Source organism: Pelmatolapia mariae, linkage group LG17 (genome assembly GCF_036321145.2).
Source record: "Pelmatolapia mariae isolate MD_Pm_ZW linkage group LG17, Pm_UMD_F_2, whole genome shotgun sequence".
NCBI classification, from domain to species: domain Eukaryota; kingdom Metazoa; phylum Chordata; class Actinopteri; order Cichliformes; family Cichlidae; genus Pelmatolapia; species Pelmatolapia mariae.
In genome coordinates, this window is record NC_086242.1 from 31,436,584 (window position 1) to 31,452,151 (window position 15,568).

General features: G+C 40.9%; 2 protein-coding genes across 3 annotated transcripts; one reads left to right on the plus strand and one right to left on the minus strand.

The window, feature by feature from the left end:
- Positions 1-205: 205 nt before the first annotated feature.
- On the plus strand, positions 206-12,023 carry LOC134615752 (mitochondrial adenyl nucleotide antiporter SLC25A24-like). 2 transcript variants are annotated; one of them, XM_063460382.1, is made up of 10 exons: positions 206-883; positions 2,786-2,912; positions 3,001-3,088; positions 4,096-4,207; positions 7,332-7,490; positions 8,354-8,506; positions 8,661-8,768; positions 9,302-9,469; positions 9,646-9,796; positions 11,028-12,023. In XM_063460382.1, the coding sequence occupies exons 1-10, from the start codon at positions 704-706 to the stop codon at positions 11,207-11,209; spliced, it is 1,428 nt and encodes a 475-aa protein (XP_063316452.1). In that variant the 5' UTR covers positions 206-703; the 3' UTR covers positions 11,210-12,023. The 2 variants fall into 2 exon arrangements, with proteins under 2 accessions (XP_063316452.1, XP_063316453.1); XM_063460383.2 differs by lacking the exon at positions 206-883 and adding an exon at positions 1,582-2,689 and having other exon boundaries at positions 11,028-12,022.
- Positions 12,024-12,971: 948 nt separating this feature from the next.
- Positions 12,972-14,883, minus strand: LOC134647135 (transmembrane protein 69-like). Its single transcript, XM_063501328.1, has 3 exons — positions 14,779-14,883; positions 14,182-14,226; positions 12,972-14,094 (listed from the first exon to the last, which is right to left on the minus strand). Exons 2-3 carry the CDS (start codon positions 14,224-14,226, stop codon positions 13,312-13,314), a joined length of 828 nt encoding a protein of 275 aa, XP_063357398.1. The 5' UTR covers positions 14,779-14,883; the 3' UTR covers positions 12,972-13,311.
- Between the last annotated feature and the right edge of the window lie 685 nt (positions 14,884-15,568).

A 15,568-nucleotide genomic window follows, 5' to 3' on the forward strand; every position in this document is an offset into this window, starting at 1 on the left:
CCCTCCCGTGCTTTGAGGCAATTACAAGCTTATGGGGTTAATTTTGCCCAGAGCAGCTGCCGGATTCTTTTGAGTATGACTCACCGGATAGACAAAGATAAGTTATACCGACTTTGTACTGCAGACCGATGGGTACAGGATGATGATCCTTGCACACTAGGCTACTGTACAGTCTGAACGCGTGCGTGCGCTCGCGTGGGGACGTTTTCACCACAGCAAACCAAGTAAAAACGCCTAAAAGTGGACAAGACTTGAGAGGATGAGAAAAAGCTATAGTTGACTTGTGAGGAAATGTTGAAATGCCGCCCACGAGTAATAGTAACAGAGCAGTGCGTGTGTGTGTGTGTTGTTGTTGAAGGGTGTGTCTCCGTGAGCGTGTGCGTGTGGGCACTAAAAAGAGGAGGTCTCCCAAGGCGAAGTCAACCGAGTCCCTCCACCGATCTGTACAGCGCTCCTACCTCATCCGCAAAACGCTCTCTGTTGGCCAAATCTGCACATTATCGTGTGCCCGCTGGACTTTACACCGACGCCGACCCATAAGGACTTTTCTATCACTTCCCCAGGCTACACCGCGGAAGTCCTGAAACCAGAAGCGCAAGCCACAGGAATCAGTTGCCACAACAGATTGCTTACCCAGTTTCTGTTAGTGTGTGTGTGCGTGGAGCTCTACAGGCCTGCGACGTTTTTCATTTACAGTTTTAAGATGTATCAGGTGGTGAGGAAGCTCTTTTTTACGGACTGTCGATGCGCTGACAATGCGTCGAAAGTGTACGAAGAGCTGTTCGCCAAGCTGGACACTAACAAGGATGGAAAAGTGGATGTGTCCGAGCTGAAGGCAGGCCTGGATGCTATGGGCATCAAGGCTGAGAAAGGGGCAGCTCAGGTAGAGTAACGGATCCAAACAGGAGTGCGCAGAAATCCCAAATACGGAAAGAAAACCACAACAAATATTTCTTGTAGCGGCAGCGTTAACCTTAAAAGAAGTGAAATTACAGCCGCCAGAGCAGCCAAGTGCAGTCAGATTTACTCTTAGAATGTTATTTATTTGTTTTCGTTACTGATCTTTATGATGACTGGATTTTTATTTTTTGTGCGCATTACACTGACTTTTAACCAAGTGTCCGATTTTCGCAGGCAAAGGTCTGTCTTTGAGAGGATGCACGTGGTACCAATTTTTTTTGACTGACAAAATAGTGCAATTATAACATAATCGTCTGATCAGCTGATTGTTACACCCCAGGTTACTTTGGACCTCTAGACACCTAAGATTTGCAGTTCAGCCAGAGATAAAAGCGAGAGCTGTGTAGTGCAGCCTCAGTAATATTTTCACAAGTTGGAAAAAGTAAAAGTTCTCACGGACACCTCATCAGCAGAAGTTCAAATTCCCAGGAAGCTTTAGGAGCTTTTAAGGACTTGCTCTTGCTCTTAGAACTGAAGAAGCTTCTCGGATGAGAGGTGAAACATCTTCAAGAAACTTAAAAAAGTCCAGACGCTTTTCTTTCCAATCTCCTTAGAATGCGATGACCTGGATGACTGAGAACCTTCACAGACATACTATTAAGTACTTGTTTTTCAAGTTTATCCATGCCTAGTTAGGGTTAAAAGCATTTCTTAAGCCATCTAGATTCTAAATATTGTTGCACGCCCTTCCTTTCTTTGGTTATGCATCTTTGAGCAAGGCAATTAAGTCCATATAGTTGCACAACAGGCTCCAAAAGATCTGACAGCAGTCTTGTCCTTAAACTAACACTAAACCTCTCCTCCACAGTCACAGTCACTTTTGTGTAGCTGCTGAAAATGCTCTTACTCTGAAAGTGCAGTATCTGTGAGAGGTTATTTCCATGTGCATGCTTTGTTGTCATGGCTTAAAAGTCTTTTCTTCAGTTTCTTGAAAACAGATTGAGTAGTGAAGACAAACTCTGAATTCTCTGGAATTGCACTCAGGACGCCCAGGCGTCTGTAAAGAGCTGAAGAGATTGAAAAAAAAAAACTGCTCTAGAATTTTTAAAGCTGTCTCAAAGGTGAGCTTTTACTGTGGGCTGAGACTGTAAGTGGAAGGTCCCACCTTTACTAATCAAACAACTGCACATTCCCCGCACTCATAAGTCTGTCAGATGGCTTTAAAAGTTTGAGGCGGGTAAGGTAAGGAGAGGCCGCTGCTGTGTGTAACCAGGTGCTATAAAACAGGAGTTTTATGTGTGGACTATTATCATAACTGTGTAATAAATGGTTAGTAAGACAGATAACCTAATTTGGTCGGTGCCCTCATTCAGGGGCAAAAATTCATCTGTCAAAACTGTAATGCTCTCCTCCTTTGTGCTCTCATACAAACATACTGACAGTTCTCAGTTGCTGGTTTACTTCTTAACAAAGAGCCAATGCTCATAACAGATTTGGTACCAGGCATTATTTTTGTTTCCATTAATTCGCTTCAGCCTGGCGAAACAATGGATTTTTTTTTTTGTCTTGATCTTGGGACATCGTCAACACTTGTGAAAGCAATGGCAGTAACTCGGGCAGACAGAAGACTAAAAACACAGAGAGTGAGTTGAGATAAAGTAAAGGAGCATTTTGCTGCGTTATTCTGCCACCAACCGCCACAATCAGCCAGCTGCTGTTTGAGCAGGAGATGGAAGACTCCCCTTACGGCTCAGCAGAACCCAGACCTCTCCCTCCACCTTATGAGGAGGTCAAACACCCGGCTGCAGCAAACAAATGAGGTACGGCAACACGAAGCAGAATGATTGCTAATATTCTGTGTGTGGGTGTTTTTTTTCCCCTTTAGAAAATCATTTCTGCTGGAGACAGAAACAAAGATGAGGGGCTCGACTTCAGCGAGTTCTCCAAGTACCTGAAAGAACATGAGAAGAAATTAAGACTGACCTTCAAGAGCTTGGACAAAAATAAAGATGGTATGGTGCCATTTTATTATGTAACACATTTTAATATTGAAAATGCACAAAAAGAGAAAAAGTACAAATAAATGCTTACTTTCTACAGGTCGTATAGACATTACGGAGATAAGGCAGTCACTTGCTGATCTGGGGCTGGAAATCAGCAAAGAGCATGCAGAGAAAATCCTTCAAAGGTATTTCAGCTTATTTATTTATTTTTTATACCTGTTACTCCGCAAGCAAACTGTGAACTCACAGCAGTGTCCCAAGCGAGACGAGAAAGAAAGCAGCCTGACTCGCCGCAAGTTAAAGGTGGGAACCCGTGTGAGCGACTGATAACTGGCTCAGTGTGTGGCTTGGCTGAAAAGAGGAGTGAGTGCACATGATAAAGAGCTGGCAAGATGTTTTACACCCCTGACGCAGCGTGTCGACACCGGGGAATAATATTTTCGAATCGCAAGTGCACGTCTGGTCGCTGACTTTGGACCAAGCCACGTCTTGTCAGACAGAATGTGTTTATTGGTGCGTTTAATGTCATGCCGATACTCAAACTCACTACACATTTGGATGTAAAGAATGAGTAACATATGGTTTTAACACACAGTAGTAGTTTAGCGAGAATGAAAGAACTACTGGTATTGATTAAAACTCTGAAAACTCCTGTGTGTTCATCAGAATTACAGTTTGTTCCATAAATCCTTCATTATTTACAGAAACTAGGAAAAAAAACACGTTACTGGTGGTTTTGGCCAGGCCTGCACGATTGCCTGCACATGTTAATTTATCATGTTATTTTTTTTTATCTTAATGATATTTATCTTATCATTATTTTATATTCAAAATATCAGCACACACACACACACACACACACACACACACACACACACACACACACACACACACACAGAACAGTAAATACATATAAATACAGTCAGTTGTCAGTTGTGGTTCATGATGCAGCACGGACTGAACTGTAATGCACAGGATTTGCATAAGCAAAGCTTGAAGCTACACATGTGCAGGAGTACACATAACAGTGGAACTAGAGTAAACACAAAATGCAGTAACTGATGAGTGAAGTGGGGCTGGAGGGGCCAGTGAGGACAGTAGCAGAACATGAAAGCAGAGCAGTTGCATATTAAGTATACAGACTGAATGGTTTAGTTTTTAAATCACAAAAAAAAAATCATCTAACCTACAGTATTGATGTGGATGGCACCATGACTGTGGACTGGAATGAATGGCGAGAGCACTTCCTGTTTAACCCAGCCACCAACCTGCAGGAGATCGTCCGCTACTGGAAGCACACCACGGTGAGGGGCAATACTTACTATCTCTACAGTATGCTGTGTGTGTCGCTGTTGTTTTAGTGTTTGCTTTGTTTGCAGTAGTTGGCATTAGTTTCAGATGGTTGCAGTTGTTGCTGATGTTTGAGTAGTTGGTGTGGTTACAGTGGCCGGTGCAGGCAATTCCAGGTGTTGTTTTGCAATACTTCAATGTCTGGTTTTGTTGCAGAAGATGCCGTATTTCTTATTATTATTGGACATGGGTTGGGGTGTGTTTTAGTTAAAGAAAAAGAGTAATATATTAAAGTTTAAACTCTGTATACTGTTAATATTTTAGTTGCAGTGCAGGCTTCTGCCACAGAGAGGTGACATGCAATAACGGATTTGGGGGACCTTTGGCAACAGATGAGTACGTCTGATTCGTTCATGACCAGAGCAGATGAAAGGGGGGAGGAGTCTGAAGAATTTGTCACTTGTGAATGAAATGAACTCTGAATGGTAAAAGGAAACTTCTTGAATGGAGCAAACATGAAACTCTGACATTTTATTAGATTATCAGGGAATAATCAAACCCTGAAGGGCTGCTGCCTATATTTAAATACAGTTGCGTGCTAGAGGAGCGTCCACCTTCAGTCAGTGGTTAATCTCTAGCGTTCGCTGAGTTCATTCACTGGCATAAGCTCGGAAGTCTTATTAACCTTTGGTTTCTAAGCTTGGCAGAGATGAGCTAATTTCAGCCTGAGCTGTGGGTGGATTAGTGTATCATTTAGGAGGACTGGAGGAGGTGAGAGGAAGACTAATTAGTCTAGAAAGCAACAGGAGAGTAGAAACCGAGATGATGCGTCTGTGAGACTTGATGACTTGTTGGGAGCATCTATGGCAATGAAAAGGTCTCGTTATTTCCAGCATTCAAGCCAAAGCTTTTTGGATTTAGTGCGTTGCTCTGCAGACTGTCGACCTCTGTCTGGGCCCTTGATCAGAATCGTGTGAAGGATCCTGACGGGTCTGAGAACTGGTGTTTATAGGAGGGACCTTGTCCTTTGTTAGAACTGCTAGAGCTAGCAGCTTTATCAAAGGCTTGAGATGGCCTTGGCTCTGCTGCAGCCTCACCAGCAGCAACAGCAACGTCAGGAATGCTGGTTTTTCCTCGACTTGGAAGATGATTGGCTGTATGAGGTGGATGTGGATATGGTAGGTTCTTGTATTCAGATGTTGAGTTTTGGTTGTCATCTGGTCATGGGTATTATTATCTGTACCTGATGCATGGTTGAGGTAGTTTTGAAACAGTGTAGCAATTATGTCCACTGGAGAACACAGGTTAATATTTTCACCTTTACATCATGTCAGGTATGAAGAGGCCCATCTGCTGACTAGCATTCTCTAAAACCACATCATACCTGACGTAATGCACAGGAAATATAAGCTTCAAGGGTGCCAAGGCAAATTTCTAGCCAAATCCTCACCTATAATTTTATAACACAGTGTTCTATTTGCAGATAAAACTAAAACTAATGTTAGCCATCAACTCCTGCCTTAAAAATGTCTGGGGGCAGACATTTTTAAGGCATTTGTTTAAGACATTTTAGGGGGAAGATTTGTTATTTTTTGGTTTGTTTAAAAAAAGGCTGATACAATTACTGCAGTGGTAAAAGTAAAAAAAAAACAAACACAACCCCCCCCCTGCTGCATCTGTGATCTCAAAATGGCAGCTTTACGTCAGTGATGTGCGGTGATGTAACTGATCTCGCAGCATGGACCTGTAGTTATGCAAGTTTTGGATAAGGATATGGCATGGGTCCCATCCTTCTAGGCATTACGTTTAAGGTGAAGCTGGGAATGTGTGGTTATGAGGCTGCCCAGCTTAGCTAAAAGTTCATCTGCAGAGCGGTCTAGTGGGTTTTAACTTTTAATGATGAGTTTTGACACCTTTACATTTATTAATAAAGACGTGGTTTAATGATTGCTAAAATAATTCCTGGGTTTTCCAAAGGGTGGCTGCATAGGCAGAGACCACCCTCACTGGGGGTGGCTGTAGCTCAGGAGGTAGAGCAGGTCACCTACTGATCGGAAGGTTGGTGGTTTGATCCCTCGCTCCTCCAGTCTGCATGCCAAGTATCCTTGGGCAAGATACTAACCCCAAGTTGCTCTCCGATGCATCCATCGGAGTATAAATGTAGTTAGTAGTTAGATAGCACTAAGTATAGATAAAGTGCTTGTGAGAATGGGTGTGATTGGGTGAATGAGGCATGTTGTATAGAGTGCTTTGAGTACTCCGAGAGAGTAGAAAAGCGCTATATAAGAATCAGTCCATTTACCTCACTAACTTCTGATGCAAACCATTTTGTTCTATAATAAGGCCCGAAGTGTGACAGAAACCGCTCAGTTCAGAAAGGGCCTTTAACGGTTCTTCCTTCCTTTTAAACTGCATTCAAAGGATTCAAAATGGTAGTGTAAGAGACAAAATCAGAATATAGAATAAAGCTTATGTTTTGACAGTAGTATCACACGCAAATCTACGATTTCACCAGCTTTCACCAGCTTTCAGGGACTATTTAGCTTTCTTTTACAAACTTACTATAACAGCATAGTATCCAAATGATTGACCTAGCCAACATGTCAGCACCCATTAGATTGTGTTAAAGCCTTTATTTATTTTACATTTTGGCCATTTCCGTGATTTTTTGGAGGTTTTTTTCTGTATACTTTGGAAAAGAGGGTAGCGCTAATTAGCCAGTGCTAGCAAGCGAGCCCAATTATCAAAGAGCATTACCGGTTCTTGTTCACTGTGAAAAAGCAAAACAAAGCAAAACAAAAAAACCCTTGTAACTGAGTAGTTAGCTTGGGAAAAGAAAAGTGCAGGAGCAACTTATGCTCTTACTGGACCTTAAAGGTGGAACTGCAATGGGGGTATTTTTTTTTTTTTTTTTTATTATTAATAAATATATGTTGGATTTATTATTTGATAAATGTATTCTATTTTTTATAGAGTGAATATTTTATTTAATTTTGTAAATAATAAATAACTCTAATAATAATTACAAAGGTTAAAGGATTAAGACTATCCCAGAGGCTATGTGCATCTTTTATAGACAGTCTATTCTCAGCAGTCAGTTTCTTTGACTGTGACTTGATTGTACTGTATTGGGTGTAGGTTCTGGACATTGGTGACAGCCTCACCATCCCAGATGAGTTCACAGAGGAGGAGAAGACAACAGGTCTGTGGTGGAAGCAGCTGACTGCAGGAGCAGTGGCGGGTGCTGTGTCCCGTACAGGAACGGCCCCTCTGGACAGAATGAAGGTCTTCATGCAGGTGGGTCAAGATTTCTTTTAGATTTTATAAAATGCCTGTTGGGTTGTTCATCGGTCCTTTTCTCCAGGAATTGGATTTTTACTAAATGTGCTCATTGGTCCATGTGGTGATAAGTGTGCTTCAAAATGCCGTGGCATGGCTACAAAAAATGGTGCAGAATTAGCTTAGAAAAATGTTCTTGTGTTAGTTTGGGTTATCCTGTTTTTTAAAAATACCATATAAATACAATCAGCAGACACTTTATTAGGTACATCTTGCTAGTACTGGGTTGGATTCACTTTTCCCTTCAGAACTGCTTTCATTCTTCATGGAACAGATTCAGCACGGTGTTGGAAACATTCCTCAGAGATTTTGCTCCATATTGACATGACGTCATCACATAGTTGCTGCAGATTTGTCGGCTGCACATCATGATACAAATCTCCCATTCCACCACATCCCAAAAGGCTCTCTATTGGATTGTGATCAGTACAGTAAACTTGCTATCATGTTCAAGAAACCAGTTGATTTAAGCTTAGTGACAAGATGCATTATGCTACTGGAAGCAGCCATCAGAAGGTGGGTACACAGTGGTTATAAAGGGACGAAAATGGCCACCATTAGCACTCAGGTAAGCTCTATTGGTAGCAATGGATCTAAAGTGTACCAAAGTAAATATCCCCCACACCATTACACCATCACCACCAGCCTGACCCAATGATTCATGGCAGGATGGATCCATGCTTATATGCTAACCACTGTGCTATTTTCAAACTCACTTAAATCACCCTTCTTCTCCATTCTGATGCTCACTTTGAATTTCAGCAATTGAATTTCGAGCCCTTGCTGCTTTGTTACAACTTAAAAGTGCTTTTTTTCCCCAGGTGCACGCTTCTACAACCAACAAAATCAGCCTGGTCAGCGGCTTTAAGCAAATGCTAAAAGAAGGAGGGGTGACTTCTTTGTGGAGAGGAAATGGTATCAATGTCATGAAGATCGCCCCCGAGACAGCCATTAAATTCATGGCTTATGAACAGGTAAGTTCTGTTCTCCTCCTCTTTACAGATTCCAATATAAATCGCAGCTTATGGTCATGTTACATGTTGAGAACTACTAACACTAGCAGTCACTTTTGTCACTGATGTGTGATCCTGTTTGAGCCGTTCGGTTTTCATGTCCCTGTGTCACCAGTATAAGAAGCTGCTGTCCAGTGAACCGGGTAAGGTGAAGTCCCACGAGAGGTTCATGGCAGGATCGTTGGCTGGAGCCACCGCACAAACTGCCATCTACCCCATGGAGGTGAGTGGAAGTGTAGTCTTTACAGCACAGATGAATAAAGAGTGCACGTATGGATGATAGCAACAGGAGGAGGCACCACAGGAGGGGGAAGCAAGTTTCCATATCAAATATGGAGACACATGGGGGCAGGGCTAGCTCAGTAAAGGGCAGGAATAGCTCAGTAGGTAAAGTGGTTGCCCCATGATCGGAAGGTCAGGGGTTTGAATCCACTGAACGGCTACCCTGAGGTACCCCTGAGCAAGGTACGCACTGCTCCCCGGGTGCTGCATTGGTGGCTGCCCACTACTTCACTGGATTAAATGCAGAGGAGTAATTTCTCTACGGGGACTAACACATATACCCACATTATACATGGTGTGTGCAGTTTTATTGGTTTGTTAATTACCTCATGTGTCTTGTTTTATCATATCTTAGTGTCCAAACAAATTTTAGATTTCTTAACCAATCCAGTAGTATAAAAGATGCAGTAACACGTTAAGTCACATGTGCAGCCTGATGTAAAACAGCCACACTAATAATCTTTGTCTCCTCAGGTGATGAAAACCCGTATGACCCTGAGGAAAACCGGACAATACTCGGGAATGTTTGACTGTGCCAAGAAAGTCCTGAAGAATGAGGGAGTGAAGGCGTTTTACAAGGGCTACATTCCCAATATTCTGGGCATTATCCCCTACGCTGGGATAGATCTGGCAGTGTATGAGGTAAATCCTGATGAATTATTCCTGTCTGGAAAAATATTAGGAAGATTCAGATTCATCTACAGCTTCCATAGTGAACTCCATTTTCATCTGTTTAAGCACCACTTGTGTGCTGACTTTACAAAATATGATGCATCAACCCTCACTCTCATCTGCCATTCCTGTGTATTCCATACCAGAGCTTGAAGAACTTCTGGTTGTCCCACTATGCCAAAGACACAGCCAATCCAGGGGTTCTGGTGCTGCTGGGCTGCGGTACCATTTCCAGCACCTGTGGCCAGCTGGCCAGCTATCCCCTGGCTCTGATCCGAACCCGCATGCAAGCACAAGGTATGGTGAAGCAAACCTTATTAAAGAAATAGCCGCTCATTTTTAATGCTTGCATTTAACTTGTAGTACCATAATGCCACTGAGTTGTTCAGAGATTATAAAGTGTTTTACGAGGAAATTCAAGATTTTTTCATGAAATCTTTGCTTAAATGGAAAATTAATAAATCTATGTGAGTCTCTTTATAACTACTCTGTTTATTAGACATTTGAGCCATGCATATGCTTCAGTATTCAAGAGAGGAAAAGGTAAAGGACCTGAATGAGTGCTGAGACCATTTAAAGCAAAACTACCAAAGTACAAAATATCATAAAAAAGCCCTTTATCCAAATTTTACTTACAGTAATGTGAAAAAAGCCCTAAGTTTTTACATATCAGGACATAATTTAAAAAATCACCTGACTCTTAACAGGTCTTAAGTACTTGAGGTTTTCCGTTTGATTTCATTAGTCTCTCGTCATTGAGCTTTGCTGCATTCGTGCACAGCTCGCGTAAGGTTTTGCTTTTTTTTGCAATTTCTCTGAGCATCATACATTCTGTGAATAATCTTTTTCACTGCAGGATGATTATAACCCTTCCCAGACTGATGAGCAGCAACAGTTGTGTCTCTAAGATCATTGCTGATGTTTTTCCTCCTTGGTGTTGTGTTAACTGCCAAAACTTCTGCTTTAATAGAGGTGCTCATACTGGCTGATGATTATTAATCAAGTGCATTTGATTAGCAGTGTCGGCTACTTTGTTTTTCACCCACTGGTTCTGCATTTTACTATTTTTTTTAAATAAATAATAGCACTGTAAAATATGTCAAGTATTATTGTTTCTTTAGAAGTTGTGTTCAAATAATTTAAGACTTCCAAATGATGATATATAAAACACCTGAAACATGGTGGGCCACCAAAAAGTATCCACATAAATATACTGGAATAGGTTTTAATTTGCATTTGTCTCTTAAATTCAATTAGGTATCAGTCAAATAAAACAAAAGTACTTCAAAACTGTCCACAGAGGGGTTTAAATAACCTTAAAACCGTGGTTATGAGGTTTAACTGATGACTTTGTGCTTTATTCTGAAGTCATCAACATTTACACTTGGAAAACAATTTTCAGTTCTTTAATCTCAGCTAATTTCAAACATATGCTGCTTATAAGCAGCCAATACTTCTAAAATCTAGAGATTTTAAACATGAGGAGATCTTTTTCTTTACTCATCTGGCTTTACCTTTCTTTTCTCAGCTTCTATTGAGGGCTCAGAGCAGCTGCCGATGAATCTGATGGTGAAGAAGATTATGAAAAAGGAGGGCTTCTTTGGACTTTACCGCGGCATCCTGCCCAATTTCATGAAGGTCATACCAGCCGTCAGCATTAGTTACGTGGTGTACGAGTACATGCGGTCTGGTCTGGGTATTCAGAAGTAGGCAGCAGAGTTCTCTGTTTACGAGTGTAAGAAAAGGTGCACCCAACTTTTTTTTTTGTAAATTTCAAAACACTCCCTCCTTTTTTACATATTTGTTTGCCCTTGTTTACCTGCAGTCCACTGAAGTCTGGACTCAAACAGCTGCAGATGGAACCTTTGTAGATGTGACCGTAGGCCTTTGCTCATACATAGAAAATCCTGCAGCGCTAACGCAGGGCTGACAATGAGTAGGAAGATCTCTACAAAGTTTCCAAATGTTGGTTGTGTTTACTGTGCACTCCTAGCTTTATGTACTCCAAGAAGCCTCATGATCTACTTCAGATCAGTTTATCTCTGGCTTTGAAAACCAAGAACACTTATCAGGGTAATTTCTTTTTGGTTTAATTGTTGAATAGAAATGTTACTCTAATATTTAATCAAAAAGTCCAAGAAGTCACCTGCTGCAATTTTCTGTTTTTTGTTTATCTTCTTATCATCAAAAATAATCTGACCAAATCCCACGTGTGGTGGGGAAACTGTTTCACAAAGAAATCTGAAGAAACTAAAAAAACCAAGTGCAATACTGTATTTACACATTGTGTGACATCTGGGAGAGGTTTGACTTTTTAGTAAGGGGTTTCATCTGAGGGTCATTGGTTCATTAAAAGGGTCTTTTTATACGGGACAGAGAAGAACTGTGCCTTATATGTTTTTTTTTTCTCAGATATCTGTGGACTTCAACCCCCCTGTTTTCTCTTGCCTTTCTTTCAAATATGTCTTTATTAGGCGCTGGTGTTTATGTGAATAAATTTGGATACAAATGTTAAAAGATGAGCGTGCATTTCTTTTCAAACAATAATAAAATTATTTGTTGTCCAGCGGAGACAATTAGTGTACAGTGAGCCCAGGTTTTTATTCTACACTGTGTTCACGTCTCTGGCCTCGTGTGACACTCGACCGCTGAGGCTTTAAGTAGAGATTAGTCCACTTCAGGGCTTATGTAATAACTCCTTTCCCTGGTGATGTCAATACTACAGTGTAACAGTGGAGCTGCTAATTTGAAGTACAAAGTGCAAATGTTGCCTAAAAAATATGCAATTTTCATTTAACAACTCAAAATGTTATATGGGCAAGTTCTTTGAATCAGGTAAAAAAAAAAAAAAAAAAAAAAAAGGGCTGTAAGACCATCAGCAGGAATCCAATTATTCGGAGATGGAAGAAATATAAAATGACCATCAATCACCCCCATTTTGGAGATCCATGCAAGATCTTACCTCACTGGATGAGGATGATCATGAGATAAGAGGTAGATCCGCTCAAACCACACAGGAGGAGCCTGTTAATGATCTAAAGGCAGTTAAGACCACAGGCATCAAGGACATCATTCATTCAACACACCACGCTGTAATAGGCTGAGATCTTGCAACACATGTTCAGGCCAGTCTTAAGTTTGCCAGTGAAAATCTAAATGATTCTGCGATGAATTGGGAGAAAGTGTTGTTGTCAAATGAAACCATAATCAGAGCTCTTTGGCATCAAATGAAGAAGAGAAATGCTGAGTATGACCCAAACACCAGCATCACCACAGTCAGGCATGTTTTTCTGCTATGGGGTTCAGGGCAACTGTGTGTTTCTTTTTTAATATTTTCAAAGTGAGTAAACTTACAAATTCAGTAGGAGATAGAATAATTATCTCCCCCAGTGTGTGTTAAATATTAACTCAGAAGATTACAATTTCAATTTATTTCATTTTCCTTCTTGCTTCATACAAAAAATCACTGACACATGCTTCTTCTCTATAATATGAAAGACTAGGTTCAAGTTTAATGTAATGGCTTTATGTGGAAGACAAAACAGTATGGAACAAAGTTTGTCCACATTACCATGAAAAAGTGGAACACATGTTACTAAAAGGTGGACAGACAGACTTGATTTTTTTTTTTTTTTATCTCTGGTTTGCTTCATCAGAGTTCAGTTTGTGACATGATATTTAACACATGCAACTTCTAGAAACAGATCAACCCAACAGGTTCAGAGATCATCAATATCAAGAAAAACTTTGAAGTCAGATCACCCAAATAAAGATTTAGCATAACCAGGGATGCCCTGTCCAGCCGAATGTCATCAATCTCTGAAAATGTTCTTTTCTGGGTATGAACCGTTCATTATAAGGGTGCCTAAGAGACAAAAAAACGCAACAGTGGTCAGGATGGTGCGCAGGGCTTTGAACCAGCTGGGGTAAGTGGGAAGGAGAGACAGATCATAATGGAGTGAGATTCCAAGTCCCATGATGACCATGGTGGCAGCAGGAACAATGCTGTCACTCATCAGCATAGCCACCCAGGCCAGGAGGGAGGGGACCACGCTGTTGGCCAGGTTTATCCAGTCAGGTTTTGCTGGGCTGCTCTCAGGAAGAGCGAATCCCCATCTTGCTCCACCAAGAAAAGAAATGATGGAGGCAGCATAGGCTAGCTGGGCATAAGCCAACTCTGGGTAGTAGCTCTCAGTCACAGCCATAAACAAGGTGGGTGAGACAAAGGGGATAAGCCCCGCAAACCCCAGGTAGAGGGCAGGTCGGGGACTTTTCAACAAGTCCTTCATGTCATAGCGCAACAGATCGAGTTCTCTAGGGGGAGGTTCAGGCAGTGCTCGCTTTTTCAACCTCGCAACAGAAGTGTGGAAGTGTTGGCTCCTCATCCAAAAAGAAGCATCATGATTCTGGTTTCTCTGGAAGAGGTCAGTCTTATAAAAACTAAACACAGCAAGAGGTTTTGCTTGTCCTGTTCCTCTTCCTGCAAACCAGAGACTAGCTGGTGAAGCCCAGCTGGAAGATACAGATCCACAAACAGAAGCCCCAGTCCCGGCTGATGGCCAGCATTTTTGCATAGGACCTGCCCAGTGTAATACCTGAAAAGATATTCACGATAAAGTTTAAAAAAAAAAAGTTATAAAACTACAAAAAGCAATGAAAAGGTAAAATCATGTGTATGTTACCTTCTGGGCTGCAAAGCTGCTTTTTCTGAATATAACAGAAAGCATCTAATGAAAAATGGGACAAAGGAATGGTTAAGATGAGCACACAATAAAGGTCACATAAAAACACAGGGAGGAATTTTTAATGTTGAGAAATCTTTTGATTTTAAAACATCTGTAAATTTCAACCTTGTCTATCAAGCGTTTTTAAAGGAATATTAATCATAATAAATAAAGGAATGATAATAATAAATGTATCAATTGTAGCAGTAACTTGAGACTGAGGACAGAGGTACAGGTGGTGTGAGTTGTCAAACTAATCAGTCTTTACCTTTGCCACTCGCTTACGCTGCTAGGTGAAGTGTCTCCGGTAGTTAACGAGATTTTTACAGCTCAGTTACACATAATAATAAATTATATCACATAAATGAATAATTAGACATAAATTCGAGGATTTGGCACCCCTGTCACTTTTTAGCGGAGTCCTCCTAGAAGGACCTACATGTGTGTCTCTGTTGATATTGGTTAACACCGGCTGATACGTCTAACTAACGTTACACGGCTAAAGCGCCAACACTAAAGGGAGGCCCGTCCCTGAACCGCAGATGACAACATTACCTTTATTTCAGCAAGTAAACTTCATGCTTTTAAAGCTATTTCTCCCCAGGGTCAGCGAGCACCCAGCTCTGGTACGCAGCTATTTACTTCCGTGTTTGAACTGTGGTTTCTGCAATTTCAGTTCCGCTACAGTAGTGGCGACAGGCGAGTTCTTCCTCTTCTTCTTTATAGGGTTTATTGGTTGTTGGCAAACAGCACAAATGTGCATTACCGCCACTAACTGGTGTGGAGTGTGGACCGAAATGACAAAACAAAAAAAACAAAAAACAAAAAAAACAAAAACAAATTTCAAATCCTCCCGAACAAATGGGTCTGCAGAAACGAGTTGTCGTATAAAGTAAGGATTTATAGTACAACAAACAGCGGCAAAATTATGTTTTGTTCGTTTTTTCTTTCTTTTTTTGTTTGACAATTTGACGTAAAAACAGTAAGTCTTAGACGTAATGGAAGGCCTAAACATAACCAGGACACATAAAGAAAACCAAATGTAAACTTAAACGGGACAAAATATTAGACTTGGTTATTTACATAATGAGGTTGCTTAATATGAAATTATTTCACATTTGTGAAAGGAAAAATATATATGAAATTTTCAACGGTGGCGTGACTGCATTGTGTGGCAATAGTTAATCAGTCCTGCACTCTAGTTTGTAGGAAATTAGCACATAAAAAAACACAACCTGGCTACCTGATATGAACTATGAACTATAAGCTATACAACTTTTTTTTTTTTAAATTTAATTTTATTTAATTTTATTTCAGGCAGGACCCAGCAAGCCATCTTGGCTCA

Excerpts from the sequence above, each read along its gene's own strand:
- LOC134615752 (XM_063460382.1), top strand. The coding sequence starts at position 704 with ATGTATCAGGTGGTGAGGAAGCTCTTTTTTACGGACTGTCGATGCGCT. Across the intron at positions 7,491-8,353 it reads GAATGAAGGTCTTCATGCAG|GTGCACGCTTCTACAACCAA; the intron begins GTGGGTCAAGAT and ends TTTTTTCCCCAG. Across the intron at positions 8,507-8,660 it reads AATTCATGGCTTATGAACAG|TATAAGAAGCTGCTGTCCAG; the intron begins GTAAGTTCTGTT and ends CTGTGTCACCAG.
- LOC134647135 (XM_063501328.1), bottom strand. The coding sequence starts at position 14,226 with ATGCTTTCTGTTATATTCAGAAAAAGCAGCTTTGCAGCCCAGAAG. Across the intron at positions 14,095-14,181 it reads GCAGCTTTGCAGCCCAGAAG|GTATTACACTGGGCAGGTCC; the intron begins GTAACATACACA and ends ATATCTTTTCAG.